General features: G+C 41.3%; 1 protein-coding gene across 6 annotated transcripts in view; it reads right to left on the minus strand.

The window, feature by feature from the left end:
- Positions 1-1,228: 1,228 nt before the first annotated feature.
- OTUD4 (OTU deubiquitinase 4) overlaps positions 1,229-14,235 on the minus strand; it is a 33,305-nt gene continuing 20,298 nt past the window's right edge. Inside the window, exons 12-22 of one of the 6 annotated variants that reach the window (XM_061354152.1) lie at positions 13,814-13,938; positions 13,522-13,702; positions 12,639-12,804; positions 11,196-11,316; positions 9,110-9,165; positions 8,404-8,562; positions 7,702-7,840; positions 6,601-6,680; positions 6,411-6,525; positions 5,640-5,680; positions 1,229-3,854 (exon numbers count right to left, since the gene is read on the minus strand). In XM_061354152.1, the coding sequence (XP_061210136.1) occupies positions 2,613-3,854; positions 5,640-5,680; positions 6,411-6,525; positions 6,601-6,680; positions 7,702-7,840; positions 8,404-8,562; positions 9,110-9,165; positions 11,196-11,316; positions 12,639-12,804; positions 13,522-13,702; positions 13,814-13,938 (2,425 nt within the window). In that variant the 3' untranslated portion in view covers positions 1,229-2,612. Of the gene's footprint in view, positions 3,855-5,639; positions 5,681-6,410; positions 6,681-7,701; positions 7,841-8,403; positions 8,563-9,109; positions 9,166-11,195; positions 11,317-12,638; positions 12,805-13,521; positions 13,703-13,813; positions 13,939-14,235 lie in introns of those variants that run through there. The other 5 variants (XM_061354149.1, XM_061354153.1, XM_061354150.1 and 2 more) reach the window with 5 other exon arrangements.

Genomic DNA, 14,235 nt, shown 5'->3' on the forward strand with positions numbered 1-14,235 from the left:
GGAGAAAGGAAGGAAGGGTATTGTCCATGCAACAGTTCTCTGCTCTGCCTTCAGTGGCATATGAAAAATGTTATAAGAGAGAAAACACAGCTCTGTTCTTTATGAACATTTTTGCTCTGTAAGTTACAGGAGAAGACAGAGATTTGTCTTACTGTTTTTTTAAAGCCATTCTGTTTTATAACCTTGGCAGTGTCAGGTGTTACATACACGCCACATTGCTATGTCTGTCTCTCACCCCCAGTCCATCTGCATTATACCAGCAGATATACTCCATGACAAAATACAGGTAATGAGTACAGCCTTCACCACCAGCAGCTGTTTAGACAAAAATTTCTGCACTAACTAAAACTTACACTGAAGTCATACATACCCCTTTGGATTTGAACTCTGCATCTTCTGTTAATCAGACTTAATTAGGGTAAAGGTGTGGTTTAGCAGACAGCTGAAGCCATTATCTCTCAGTTCATTACCTGCTGAATATTACATATAGTCCCCTACACACCAGTGGGATCCTACAACCTAAACCATCTTGGCCTGGGTAAAGATTTTGGCCGTTTGAACTAGGAGTCTTTCGGCAAAACCAGAGGAAACTGTATTTACTGTGTCAACAGGGAAGGTGGAGAAGATGCTACATGGGCACATTTCGGTCCTTAACTGTGGTAGAGTAGTAAGGTGGGGCACAGGTACATCTTAAATAGTACAAGTCAATTTTTAGAAGTAAATTCTAAGAGCAGAGCCCTAGCAGTTAACTGCCATGGCTTTCTTTTCCCAGGAAGTTTGTGTGGAAAGCACAGGGCCTCCATTCTTGCAACAAAGCCCACAGTTAAATGCCTGCTCTAGCACAGTGATTATTCCAGTGACTGCTGGGCAGATCAGGCTACAACTGTACATTCTGGGACCTCCCAGGAATAATGACAGGAAGCCCTTTCTAAGTCTCCATCTGAAAAACTGAACATGGCATCTTTCAAAATCCTGAATGCACTCAATGCGAAGTAGTTAGGTTAAAATAACAAAAACCCCACAGCACAGCCCCCACCCCCCACCATTTTGAGTTAGAACTAGAAATCCACTTCATGTCCCCTTTCAATTCATAGCTTGCCCATGTAGTAAGTGGTTTAGTTCTGCTTCTGTCTACGAGCAGCTCCATCAGAACAAACCCCTATATTAAATGTCACTGCAACACTTTCACATACGTAAATACAATTTAGAAAGAAATTGAAAAGACACATTTATTTTAAGTAGGGTTTTATACATAGCATGCATCTGAAAAGAATTATCACATCGCTATCGCTCAAGTTGCCTAATCAAGGGCGTACTACCTGGAACACGAACAGAAGGTACCATCACCTACACTGCTATATACAGAGATACAAAAATATACACAACAGTTAATCTTACAGAGCAATGGAGCCGAGTGAACACTGCACACTGCACTCTCCGAGTCTGGACAGATGAACATCCAAACTGCAAAGGCAAGAGGAACACTGCAGGGATCATGATCGGGGTCAGAAGAAACAGCATCAGAACTCCAACACAGTGTAAAAATATAAGGCAGAAGCCACTTTCTTCTGAACGGTGGGGAAAGAGCAGAGCGCACCAAGACACTCCATCTTGCTTTTCAGAGTAGTTTCAGCAAGGAGTTGTACATGCAAAACACGAATCTGCATCAACAGTGCAACAACAAAACAATACTGAACAGTAGCTCAATCATACAAACTTAAAAAACGTCACATGTCCTTTAAGCATCTCTCCTCACAAAATATCTAGGATTTGTCAGTGCATTAGTGTTAAAGTGGCATTAAAAAAACTTCTGCTATTTTAACAGGTGCAGAATTATTTTGGAAATGCATAGCATCTACATTTTTATTGTCTTTGTCATTATTCAGTCAGCATAGGCACCATTCTAGTCACCCCAGCGTTAAGAATTCTTGGTGGAAACAGCCATTTCTCATGAATTCATACCCAGCTATTCTCGACTGCCTGTCTTGATTCTGAGTTCAACAAATAAATGCTTTGTAAAATTCAAAAATATACCCTATGAATATGAAAAGAACTATATACAACATACCTAAGACCCAGGGCTATCTGGCTGCCACACGTGTAACACACTGAAGAGAAACATTCAAGTTTGACAGATCAATTATTTTCTGGTTTTGAGATGAAAGGCCTTTGGGTTGGAAGCATCAAAGACAACAGTGCAGTAGGCTGAGAATTCCTTTAGCTCAGTTCAGAACTAAGGCATTGTATGATAAAATCTACATTTCTATTTGGTGCAGTGTTACTGTCAATTTTAGAATCTAGATCACATCAAATGCTGTAATTTGTCACTCCAGTAAATGTAGGTATCTTCTATCACAAACCCTATTGTTTGTAGGGGGAAAAAGGCTTACCAAACACTAAACCTATTTTTTTCCTGGTTTGACATTTAGGAAAAATTACTAAGCCAAACTATAATCCCCCAAAAACACATGGTAGGAGTTCACATCCTCCTTGTCTTCACTCGTCAAAAGTTAACAACGTATTTTGAACTTTACTAAAAGGAAATACAAAGATTTTTAACTGCTACTTCAAATCTCTTTATGCATTTTAACGTTTTCAATAATCCACTCATTCTATGTCTGCTGCCCCCTCTGACTATCTGCCTGCGTTGCCCTTCTCCTGTCGCTGCGGTATGGCCTCCCTCTGAAGTTCCGCTGACACTGGTAGCCATCATCTCTGCCCCTGCCGGGTGGCCCTTTCCAGGCTTCCTCATTTCTTTGGAACTGGTATCCTCCCCGGCTGGAGTAACCCCACTCAGCCCTGGGCCTTCTACCTCCTCCGTAAGTCTGGCTATAGAATTGCTTCGATCTCCCACTTCGCAGCATATCAGAAACTTCACTCTCATCTTCGGAGCTCTCTTCCCTGGTGCGCTGCACCCTGCTCTCTGTCTGCTGACTGCCAGTGCCCTTGGACTCTCTAACTTTATCACTCTTCTCCTTACGACTGGGAATGCTGGGTTTCGGTTCATTTTTTGGCTCTGATGGGACCGGCAGGGTGCTGGGCACTGCTGGCTGCCTCTCAGTCCCCAGTGGCTGTGGGGAACGATTTCGCTGCCCAGCTGTTTTCTGCTTGGCCAGAGAAGCCGAAGGACCAGTCTGCTCTAGCTGAGATGCCCTAGCTGGAGCTTCCTTTGGAGCTTCCTGGAGTCTTCTTGCACTAGCCACAGGGAACGGCACAGTGTTGGACCCGCTGCTGGTGTCAGTCCTCTGAAGCTGTTCTGCAGAGTTTCCTCCAGGAGCTGGAGGGCTGCATTCCTTAGCCACATACATGCCAGCAGAGGTGCCAGAAGCTGCCTCCTTGTCCTCAGGTGACAGAACGACATTAGGTCTCGCTACTGAATTTTCGATGAAACCCTGAACTGGGTACCCATACCAGAAGTGAGAAAAGAAAGGAGGTGCTATTGGAACAGCTCCTAGAAAGTGATTGTGTCCGAAGTGTGGCTGTGGGAACACGTTTTTCCCTCTCAGGGACTCCTCGTAGTTTGCATGAAGAGCTTGCACTGGATTCTCCGATTCCACACAGACCTGTCCTTGACTTTCAGACACCTGAGCTGCAGGGATCATGAGAGGCAGCGATGCAGACCTACCATCAACCTGCGGGACCTGGCCGTTGGATCGGGCCTCACTCTGGACAGGGAAATGCCTGTTTGTTTGTGCAGGTTCATTCTCACTCTGAGCCGGCGGTGCCTCCTGGAACCAGGGGCTGTGCGGGTACACAGGAAGGGACACATTCGGGTACATTCTACAAGCAGCTAAGTAGGCCTGGTGCAGGGGGTACAAGTAAGAATGAGGTGCCCACATGGGACAACTGTATGCCTGCAAGACAGGGGGAAAGCGAAAACAAAACATGTGGTCACCTGAAGAGACACAATAGCACCCAAGTCAGTTACCATTTTAAAATAGCTCATTACAGGAAGTAAAGGTTAAATTTGATTTACAATGACTGTCCTTAATTCAAGGACTTAGGACTCCAGGATGATGTTCTTTTTAAATTCTCCTTCCACATGCCACTGAAATGGGCAAAAAGTACGGCTAGTAAGAAAACTGGGTAACAATTTCTGTACAGTTAATCTAAACACACAATGCTGGTAAGTCAAGCTGTAGATACACGTTTTTAAGACACACGTTTCAAGTTCATTTTCCATAATCACAATTATTAATTCACAATTTGCCCCTCACTTCCCAAAGTTCTAAAGGATAATGACTGAAACAACAAGAAGTCGCTCTGAGCAACATGGTCTAGTGGAAAGTGTCCCTGCCCATGGCAGAGGGTTGGAACTGGATGAGCTTCAGGTTCACTTCCAAACCAAACCATACTATGGTTGTATGACACATTTTTATAATACAACATGACAAATGTACATATTTCAGGCCATACAGGGCTCCATACAAGGCAGCTGGAGGCACATGGCTGTCCAAGGAAATTCTGGAGTCATTTGAGGACAGAGCCCAAAGTCTGTCACGGTCTCATGTGTGCAATCTGTATAATCAGTCCCCTGAGCAAACCATCCTGACAAGCCCACTCAGACATCCTCTCAACAGGAACCAGTCAGTTCACCCTTAATCAGCAGCCGGAAGCATGTGGATAACAGTATGGCAGGATCAGGGACCAGGAAGAAGCTCCCAGGTCTGCTGTGCTGTCTGGTTACAGCTGAGGAGCATAACTACTAGAACATGGAACATGGACCAGTAGATGGTGCTGAGACACCAAAATAACAGACTATATCCTAAATAATACAAAGGACCAGAAGGGCCAGTCCCAACTATATGTAGGCTGAGGATACAAACACTAGCAGTGATACTTGCTAATGACTTACAGATTTTCTATTAAGCAAAGAGACTTGTATTAGGCACATATTTATCAAATCTGAATTTACTTTGTAAGGTGCTGAACATTCTCTCTTTTCACACACAGCCACCAAAGAAAATTATTCCTTATGGCCAAAGCCATGTGGAACAAGCCTGAGACATACTAGGGATTGGTACTACAATGGCTTTGCCAGTACACAGACATGGTCACAGGGGCTTTCCTCTTTCACAGTACTCTGCTTCTGAAAGAACACAGATCTATCCTATGAAGACAGGCTGAGAGAGTTGGGGTTGTTCAGCCTGAAGAGAAGGCTCTGGGAGAGATCTTAGAGCACCTTCCAGTGCTTAAAGGGCCCTACAGGAAATCTGGATAAAAGCTTTTGACAAGGACATACAGTGACAGGATGGGGGTGGGTGGAGGTTGTTTTAAACTGACAGAGGGGAGAATGAGATTATATATTAAGAAAAATTTCTTCCCTGTGAGGGTGGTGAGGCCCTGGCACAGGTTGCCCAGAGAAGCTGTGGCTACCCCATCCCTGGCAGTGTTCAAGGCCAGACTGGACGGGGATTTGAGCGACCTGGGCTAGTGGAAGGTGTCCCTGCCCATGGCAGGGGGTTGGTACTGGATGAGCTTTAAGGTCCCTTCCAACCCAAACCGTTCTGTGATAAGATATTTAAATACAAACTTGAAGTACACAGCTGCAGCAACCAAACTTCTGCACTCAAAGTGCTACCAAATACACATAATTTTTATGGTATAACAAACAAAAAAAGGTAAGTTTCAAGAATTACCTTCACACCAAGATTGAAGAAAAATCTGAGAATATTCTTATCTAGGAAAAGAAAAAAAAAAGAAAAATATCTATGAAGACCTAAAATATTACACTTCATCTCATCCAACAACCAGTCCCTGCACAAAGTTCCATTTCAATACACACTGGCACAATTAAGTTGTTGCTTGCATGTCTGTCTTTCACTTTTGGGTTTGGGTTTTGTTTCCTATCCCCCCAACACCTCCAGCAGGATATCCAGAACACAACTGCAGTTTAAATTTCAGTTTTAACAGTTTGCAGAGCTGAACTTCTAAAAGAAACAGTTCAGTAAACAAACACCCCCATGCAGTCAGACACAAGATGTTCTTTATAGGCATATTCTGTATCTTTGTATGCCAAAACCTGTATCTTCTCAGACCATTAAGGAAATCCTCAGCAACTTCCAAGCTTTTGATTACATGAGAAAACCTGTTACAGTAAAAGGAAGCAGTTCTCCAAAGAAAATCCTTCACAAAATGTCCAAGTTATGGTGTGTCAAGCTGAGAACCACAAAATGATTGTATCAGATTTCCAGGTATATCCAACTGAAGTAACTGCAATGTTAGCAACACAAGCTAAAAGGTTACCACTCTATTCAATATTCCCTCCCATGCCATAAATCACTGAATGACAACAATTAGATCTTTTGACACAGACTAACAACAGGACCTAAGGAGTTGTCTTTAGTTTTAGAGAAAAGAACCTATTAGGAAAACCAGTACAGAGTCCAAACCTTATTCCAGCTTCTCACCTTTAGGCAAGTCCTCCCCAGTACTGCACAGGGAGTAAGAGGGTGCAACAGCTCTTTCTCCCTTTTCACTAAAAGGGAATCCAGGGTATAGCGGATCCTGATAAGGATTCAGAGTCTGAGGCAAAGGCATTAAAGGCTGATTAACTGCTTGGAGCGACACTGGAACTCCAGCAACTGGAGCAGATGTTACCTGAGCCTGTGACACAATAGAGTCAGGTCCCGTTGCTGGGGCTGGCATCAATGAAGAAGCAGGTATCTGGGCTGGAATACCTAAGGGGGGGAAAAATATACGTGTATGATCTCAATTACAGTGGGAAAGCAGGCTTCAAAAAACAGGAGGGGGAAAAAAGGGGGGGGGAGAAACCCAGATATTCAGGAAGATACAGAAGAAATTCTTCAGTTAGGAAGTTCCACACAAAAGATTTGGCTAAATGTAGAGAATAGTTTTCAAAAAGAAGGAAACAGTTGAGATGTCCAGAAAAAGTCTTCCCATATTTACTTTTTAAAATGAGTACCAGAAGAAAATAAGAAGGGATAGAGGGGAAAGAGGAGGAACTGAAATTTATTATGTGACTCTCTGCAGTTCTTATTCTGATCAGTCATTTACTTTCAACTCTGATTAATTTGCAGCACAGATTAACTGGGCTTTTCTGTCACAGATGCGGTCAGATACGACAGGATTGTTACTGTATCATGTGCATACATTATGCTGATTTGAAAGCTAGTTCTTGTACAGAAACACAACAGTGGGAGAGAAAATACAGCACCTGATCTAGTGAGCAGTACTGAATCTCAGCCAATTCCATATGCGAACGTACACACAACACAGAAATAAGATTACACTGGCTTTGTAGTTCAGGTCCAAATGGATCTCATTAGTTCCAGACATACCAGAGCCACGCTGAGTCCTTAGTGAATCAAGGAGCTTATTACATAGGACACAGAGCAGAAACACATACCAAGCTTCAACACGCTGGTACGTTCTACCTTAAGCAGACCTTCAGAGTAAGCCCCTTCAAAACTCAATGCTACCCCACTCAAGCGAAAAACAGAGAATTGAGAACACATTTGTCTTCACTTTCAGGTAGGGAGTAAAGCAAATCATACATATGGGCAAAGATCTACTATAACGAGCTTTCAGCACTAAGAAGCTGTATTCCTACAAATGACTGCCTTTGGGATGTGAAGTTACACAAAACAGTAGCTCCTGGAGGCATCTTCAATTTAGGAAGACAGTTAAAGTATTCTTCAGGGCTAGTAATTTCTGATTTATGTTAGTATTTCTCCAAACCTGCTGGTCCATAGGTTGCTGGCTCACTTGGCCAAGCTGGCACAATGGCTGGTACAGAAGGCACTGCTGGAGGTAAATGCACCTCAGAGAAGACTGGTGAGGGTGTTGGAGTTACGCTTGGTAAGCATTCCGTCAGGTTCTATGAAACAAAGAGAGCACTTTAAATTATTCCAAGCCACCACTGCTGGTGACCCCTAATGTGTCTGAGTTCTATTAAAAAAAGGCTTGATGGCTCAGTATTATCAAGACTCTCACCATCACCACAGCAAAGTATTAACTAGTAACATATCAGACTGTATACGTAACAGATCTGAGATCCATTACATCACTCTGTGAAGAACTCTGCACTGAGCTCTATCCAGAATGTGCCTGTACCACAGCCAGCCATCAGTGCTGTAACACTTCCACAAGCATGACATTTAAGTATATCCTATCCAAAAGAAAAGCCATCCTCATATACAATTACCTATAACCTTGTATAAATCTGAAAAGGCAAAGGTAAAGAGTTTAAAGTAAAAAGCACAGCTATTTAGCAGAAAGGTAGAAAACCACCCCTCCCTCAGAAGAGAAAGGATATACTTTTACTTTTCTGTCAAGGGTTGTCCTTTTACATTGTATGTTGGATGTAACAGATTCTATAATTCTAGCACTTATCACCATAAAAATGACCATATAATTAAAAGCCAGTAGTAGAATACATACATGGCTGTGATGCAGCTCCCCTTTGTCTGAAGTCTCCTGACTGGAAAACTTTGAAATCAAACAAACATTTCTTACTTGCTCAGCAAGGACCGGAGAATCTGTTTTTACTTGTTCCAAAGGAGATGAATCTTTTGGACAACTCTCATCTTGACTATTCTTCTAAAGCAAAGTTAGAAACAACAGACACTGCTAGTCTAATAGTAAGATTTACTTTTCAGAAAGACATTCAAAGGTATTAAGCCACACTACATACAATGTGGGCTAAGCACCCAATCACTATTGTACTAGTGTAACATTTTGCTCATTAAAAGAACAGTAAAGGTTAAAATCCAACAAGAGGCCACAAATCTTCACTGAACTTCAGAGATCACGGTCTGTTAACACAGAAGCTATTAGTAAAGATCAAATCTTCTGTGGTCCCATTATACTCGAAGTACAGACTCTACTAAGCAATTACACATCCAGATTCGTAAATGCTCTCGATAGCCCAGATTTGAGAACTCAGATTTCAGAAAGACTGTAAGTATAGGTTACAGGGGCTGAGGAAAGCCAACAGCAATACAAGCCTCCAACCTTAGAAGTATTTCACTAAAAGCTGTAAAGCAGCAGCAGCAATCACAGCTCTAAAGGCAGCTATTGCTCTGCTAATCGTGTACCAGAGAAGCAATAACATTAAACAAAAATTTGGTCTTTTCTTTAAGATTACCTCAGATGAATTTGGCTCAAGCTTCTGACTTAAGTGGATCTGCCTGGAATTTGACTCTGTAACACCAAGACATAACCTAGTAAATGAACCATTACACCATTTACGGCTATCACAACTTAAGCCAGTTAAAAGTTTGTCTTTCCCAAGTTAAACCTTCAAAACAAAACCTACCTCAGCAAATATTACTTTAAAAAAAACCCTTAAATTTCAATTTTTTATCAAAGATCAAAGCATCCTAAAACAAACAATTGTTAGGGCAGTAACAGAGCAGCTACTTCAACCTGGGTTTTCAAAGCTCTACAGGAATTGTTTATTGGTATTTGTTAACCATTTTGGTGATGCCTGAGGGAAACGTGAAAAAATATAGCTGTCTCTTTAAAACACACATCATTCATCCCAAATCCCTCCTAGTGAAAAAGCAGTAAGTTTATACTTTGCTTGAAGTGAAAATGTTCTCTATATTCAAGACAGCAGAAGCTTAAAGTCTCGTCTAGTTTTGACTGAATTACAGACAGATAAATTTACAAGGTTTCAGTGCTTCAAAATATCTAGAAAGTTTTCAAAATGATGCAGAAAGTTTGATTTCTTGAGCACCAGCAAACACTTGGTGGGGGAGGCGGTCCTGAAAACAGTCATGGCATAATCCTCATTCATTAAGATCTTTACAGGGTCTTCACATTGTAGCTTATGTTCAAATCTGGTTACTTGACTACTGTCTATCAAATTCATGCACATAATTTAATAGTAGCTGCTAAACAGACATGTACTTTTAAAAAGCTTAGTATATACACTACTGCAACTAGACAATAATGTAAATTAAACCAATGTTGCTTATGAGAATTATTGCCAATCCCCCAAACAGCAATAGAAATCTCTGAATACTCAGAAGGAAGTGCAGTTTATTCCCATGAGATTTTTAGCCTAGTTTCAGAAGAGGGCATCACGAAACACATGGAGAAAGCTGTACTTCCTACGCACTTCAGCAAAATCTCTCATGGCATCATAGGAAAGAGCTTTCTCCACATGGAACACTCTTTTTGGCATTGGTGATGAAACCAGTTTTCAAACAAAACTGGTTTTCAGATGTCTGGAGAATGAAAAATAGGCAATGTCAGTCCTTGTGAGAGCATTCAGGGTGGCATTCCATGTTGAAAGAGGGACTATGGAGCACAAGTACCATAAATACACAACAGCAATGCTCTGCTGCTGCCGAAGACAGGGGAACAAAAAAAGAACATATTTAAAAACGAAGGGAAGGAACAGCTTTTAAAAGGAGGCTAGAGAGTTTTTATTCAGGAAAAAAAAAAATGGAAAAAGCCAAGAACAAATTCAAGGTGCAGTTATAGCAAAGCTGGTAGGACCAAAAAACTCATTAAAAAAAAAAAGAAAAAGCTAAAAAAACACCCTATCAGTTGCATTTAGCAAAGATTGAGTAACTTATCTCCTCACAGCTACAGCTTTTACCTATTATTGTTATGTTCCACTTCCTCACAGAAAAGGAAAGGTTATTCACTGAAGAGAAGCTGAAGTGCATTAAAACAGATTGGGCAGAGGGAGAAAACCCAAATTTTGACTATGTGACAGCTCTTTCTACTGTAAATGTGTGTGTGTGTGTTCAACTCTTCTGTACACCACCTTCTCTCCTCACTTTTTTTATCACCCCCTGACAATTCTTAACCATGCCACACTGAATAGTTCTTTCTATCTGCTTTTCTCTTAACTGACTCCAGTAAGCACTCCTAATACTCATCCCACTGACACTTTATGCCACACTCGCTATGATTTCAACAGGATGTAATCTGGGGTAGCTCTGACAATATTTTTGTTTCTCACATTCCTCTTCCCATTTATTACAAAATCCCAGCACGGAGCTTGCTCTCTCTGCCACATTCACAAAGGAGGAAAACATGCACTTTCTTTCCGAACTACACCTTTGCTACCTTGACCCTAGCTTAGTTTGGCACTATTACTTAAGATAATTTTCCCCTCACTGCTTAAAAGATGCCCCATCTTGAATAAATTCTGATGCTAGTAATAAAAACAAGCAAACAAAAAAAAGCCTTGGCCTAAAACCATTTGTTTTTACCTTTATCCTTCTGCTCTTCCACCTCTGCTGTCCACTTGCTGTTTCTTCTCTCACTACTTGAGAACTTTTTCTGGTTTAAGTTATCCACAGTCTGTGTAGCAGCCTGACAGACTGACTGATTCTAAAGAAGTTTACAAAAGCAGAAATATTAATTCACACAAATAGTCTGATGATACTTTGACATCACCTAATGTATTACGCCTTTATGACAGATTCTTAGCACTGTGATAGGCAGAAGTGTGGGGTGGGAGCAGTCTTGTTCAGTATCACTCAGACTCAGCCACTCTTTCACTCATTGCTAAATTTTGCCAAGTGTCCTTTAAAAAGCATTCATGTCATTAGTTTGCATGACAACTAAAAACTACTTCACAGTACCTGCTTTTAAAATCACACCCTCCTTTTGCAGGTGAGCAAATACAGCACGCTTAACCACACCTCAGAGCGAGAGCAACCTCCCTCCATTAGGCTTCAGTCTTAATCTGCTCTTTGCAGCGCAGAAGAGCTGTACGTTTCTTCTTGATTACATCAATAAAAGAACTGCTTAAGAACTGAAAGGTACAGTAGAGGAAGCCACTTCCACAAAACAAGAGATTTAAGGCACATCTTTTACCTCCTCAATTCTTCCCTGTCTGGTTCTTGTTCCTGTTCGCCCTAGAATTTAACTCCAAACAGCCTCACATGCCTCTAGAATAACCCTATGTAGACAGCAGCTCTTCACACACAGGATGTGCTCATTTCCTGGATGTACCGAGACTCCAATCCACTTTGTTTTAAAATTGCATCATTTAGCTCTCAAATCTAAAGGCTACATTCTTCCCTCAGGCATAGACAAGTCCACTGAAGCCAGCTCAGCTCCACAACAGAAAAAGAGCATGTCTGACGAAGAATTTGCATTACTTATGACACCAGTAAGTTCCCAGGCTAAAAAGAAAAAGTCACTTATAAATTAAACAGGTTTTATGTGTACCAAATCAGAAACCAGTCATTTCTGATACTAATTCAAGCACCACAGTGTCATTCTACTGAGCTATTTCTCAGCTAAATTAAACTGTACTTCAGAGCAAGCTCTGTCCTCACCTCGAAGCTTGACTCCAGTATACGAGACATCTGAGTAACTGTGAGTGCAAAGCCTTTCAAAGACAGGAGTGACACAAAAAAAGCAGCTCACAGCTTCAGAATCTCATGTGCCTACCATATCTAGATACCTCAAGAACTATGTGTGATCAACATTTATTATTCCCAAAGGATACTGCTATGTATGTGTCTTATCTTGAATTGTAATACATTGTAGAGTCGCATATTTCTATGTAGGAACTGAGTGTGAAAAAAAAACAACTTTTGTTTTGTACTGAAATGCAAGGACAGCAAAACGACAATTGCAAATTAAAGGTTCATAGTCAAGTACAAAAAAATGCACTACTGATAACAGGGAAAAAAACATACATTGGAAAGAGCAGGAAAAGCTTGTTCATCCCTTTGCTGAATCTCATAGAGTGAACGCGACTCTTCTATAGCCTGTTTCTCCCTGCGCTCCTCTGGAGACAGTCCAAAGTAGTTACAGTCTCTGCTGCCATGGTTTGGATCCTCAATTCTTTCCCTGTCTGGTTTTCTGCAAAGGGATTAAAAAGAGAAACTGTATCACTTTGAAAAAGAAATTCACCAGTATAAAACACAACACAAACTCAGGATTTAGAAGTAAGAAAGATGGTAATTATAGCACTGCTTATGTGATACCACATATACCAGACCTCTGCCTACTGCAAGTTACCCATACACATAAAATTTAAGAGAAGGAGTTGATTTTATCCATGATTTACTCATTTCAATCCAATTTTGAAAGACTTGATAACAAACAAATGGTTCGAGTTGGAAGGGGCCTTATCTAGTTCCGAACCTGCTGCCACTAGACCAGGTTGTTCAGCTGAGTGAATATCTTAGCCTTGCCTAAGCAGCACTACATGCAGCATTACCTGAGCCCCAAACAGAAAATAAAAGAGCATTCCCCTACGAAGGAACTGCAGTTCTGTGTATAGTGCTTCCAGCAGAAATACTCTCACACACACACACACACACACACACACACACACACAAAAAAAGGTGTGAGCTCACAATGCCAGCAATTTTGAAGTTGAAAATTATAAATAAATAAACAAATAGAATTATTCTTCTTGTGCTTGTGTCTAATCTTAAGGATTTTGAACACTTCTTAAGATGTCAATGGCAGCATATTTCAAAACAGCATGTTGGAAGTATCTGAAGCAGGCCCCTGGGCTCCAAACAACTCAGCTGGAGTTCCAGGTAAGAAAGATGTTAATCACAGCTTTACCTTACAGTTTGGGAAGGATTCCTGCCTGGAGCTTTTTGTTCAGCTGAGGTCTGATGAGGCTGGGGTCCAGAACATAAGAACTGATGCTGCCTGGTTCCCACAGTATGCTGAAGTCGAGGAGGTAGTGCTGACTGGGGTTTTACTGACTTGCTCTGATTCTTCGGCCCTCTGAAATCTGCATCTATGTTAAAGACACAAAAACAGATGTATTTTTTTATTCATTTTTTAAGCTCTCTGGGACAAACCAGCTAACCATAAAGGTTCTGCCACACAAAGACAGGCACAATCCTACCGGGCTGAGCATTCTGCCCCCATGTTGGGAAAAACTTTTTTATCTTCTTCCCTGGCACAGTGTTCCAGCCCTCCATAGGAGAGGCCTGTGGAAGAGGTTTAAGGCTCTTCAGTGAGACAGCATGCCTAAAAAACAAGGAATTATGGAGGGAAAAGTATTTTAAAAGACCAGACTGGGCTTTGCACAAATTAATAGCACACGTTCACTAAGACTGATGGATCTTTCCACTTTTGAGAACACTGCATTCAAAGATCTTTGTTCTTTATAATTACACTCAAGCAATGCACATAGAAGAACAAACCATTTTTTGTAGCATTTTTTGTTTGGTTTTGGGGGGTTTAATAAAACTCTCCAATATGCTGATGCAAACTTATCCTGTAAAGAATGATCAGCCAGTTGTGGAGTATTATGTCTTCAGGGCA

The sequence above is a fragment of the Neopsephotus bourkii genome, unplaced genomic scaffold (genome assembly GCF_033783945.1).
Source record: "Neopsephotus bourkii isolate Nb327-2 ecotype Australia unplaced genomic scaffold, CSIRO-AGI_Nbou_v1 NB_718, whole genome shotgun sequence".
NCBI classification, from domain to species: Eukaryota; Metazoa; Chordata; class Aves; order Psittaciformes; family Psittacidae; genus Neopsephotus; species Neopsephotus bourkii.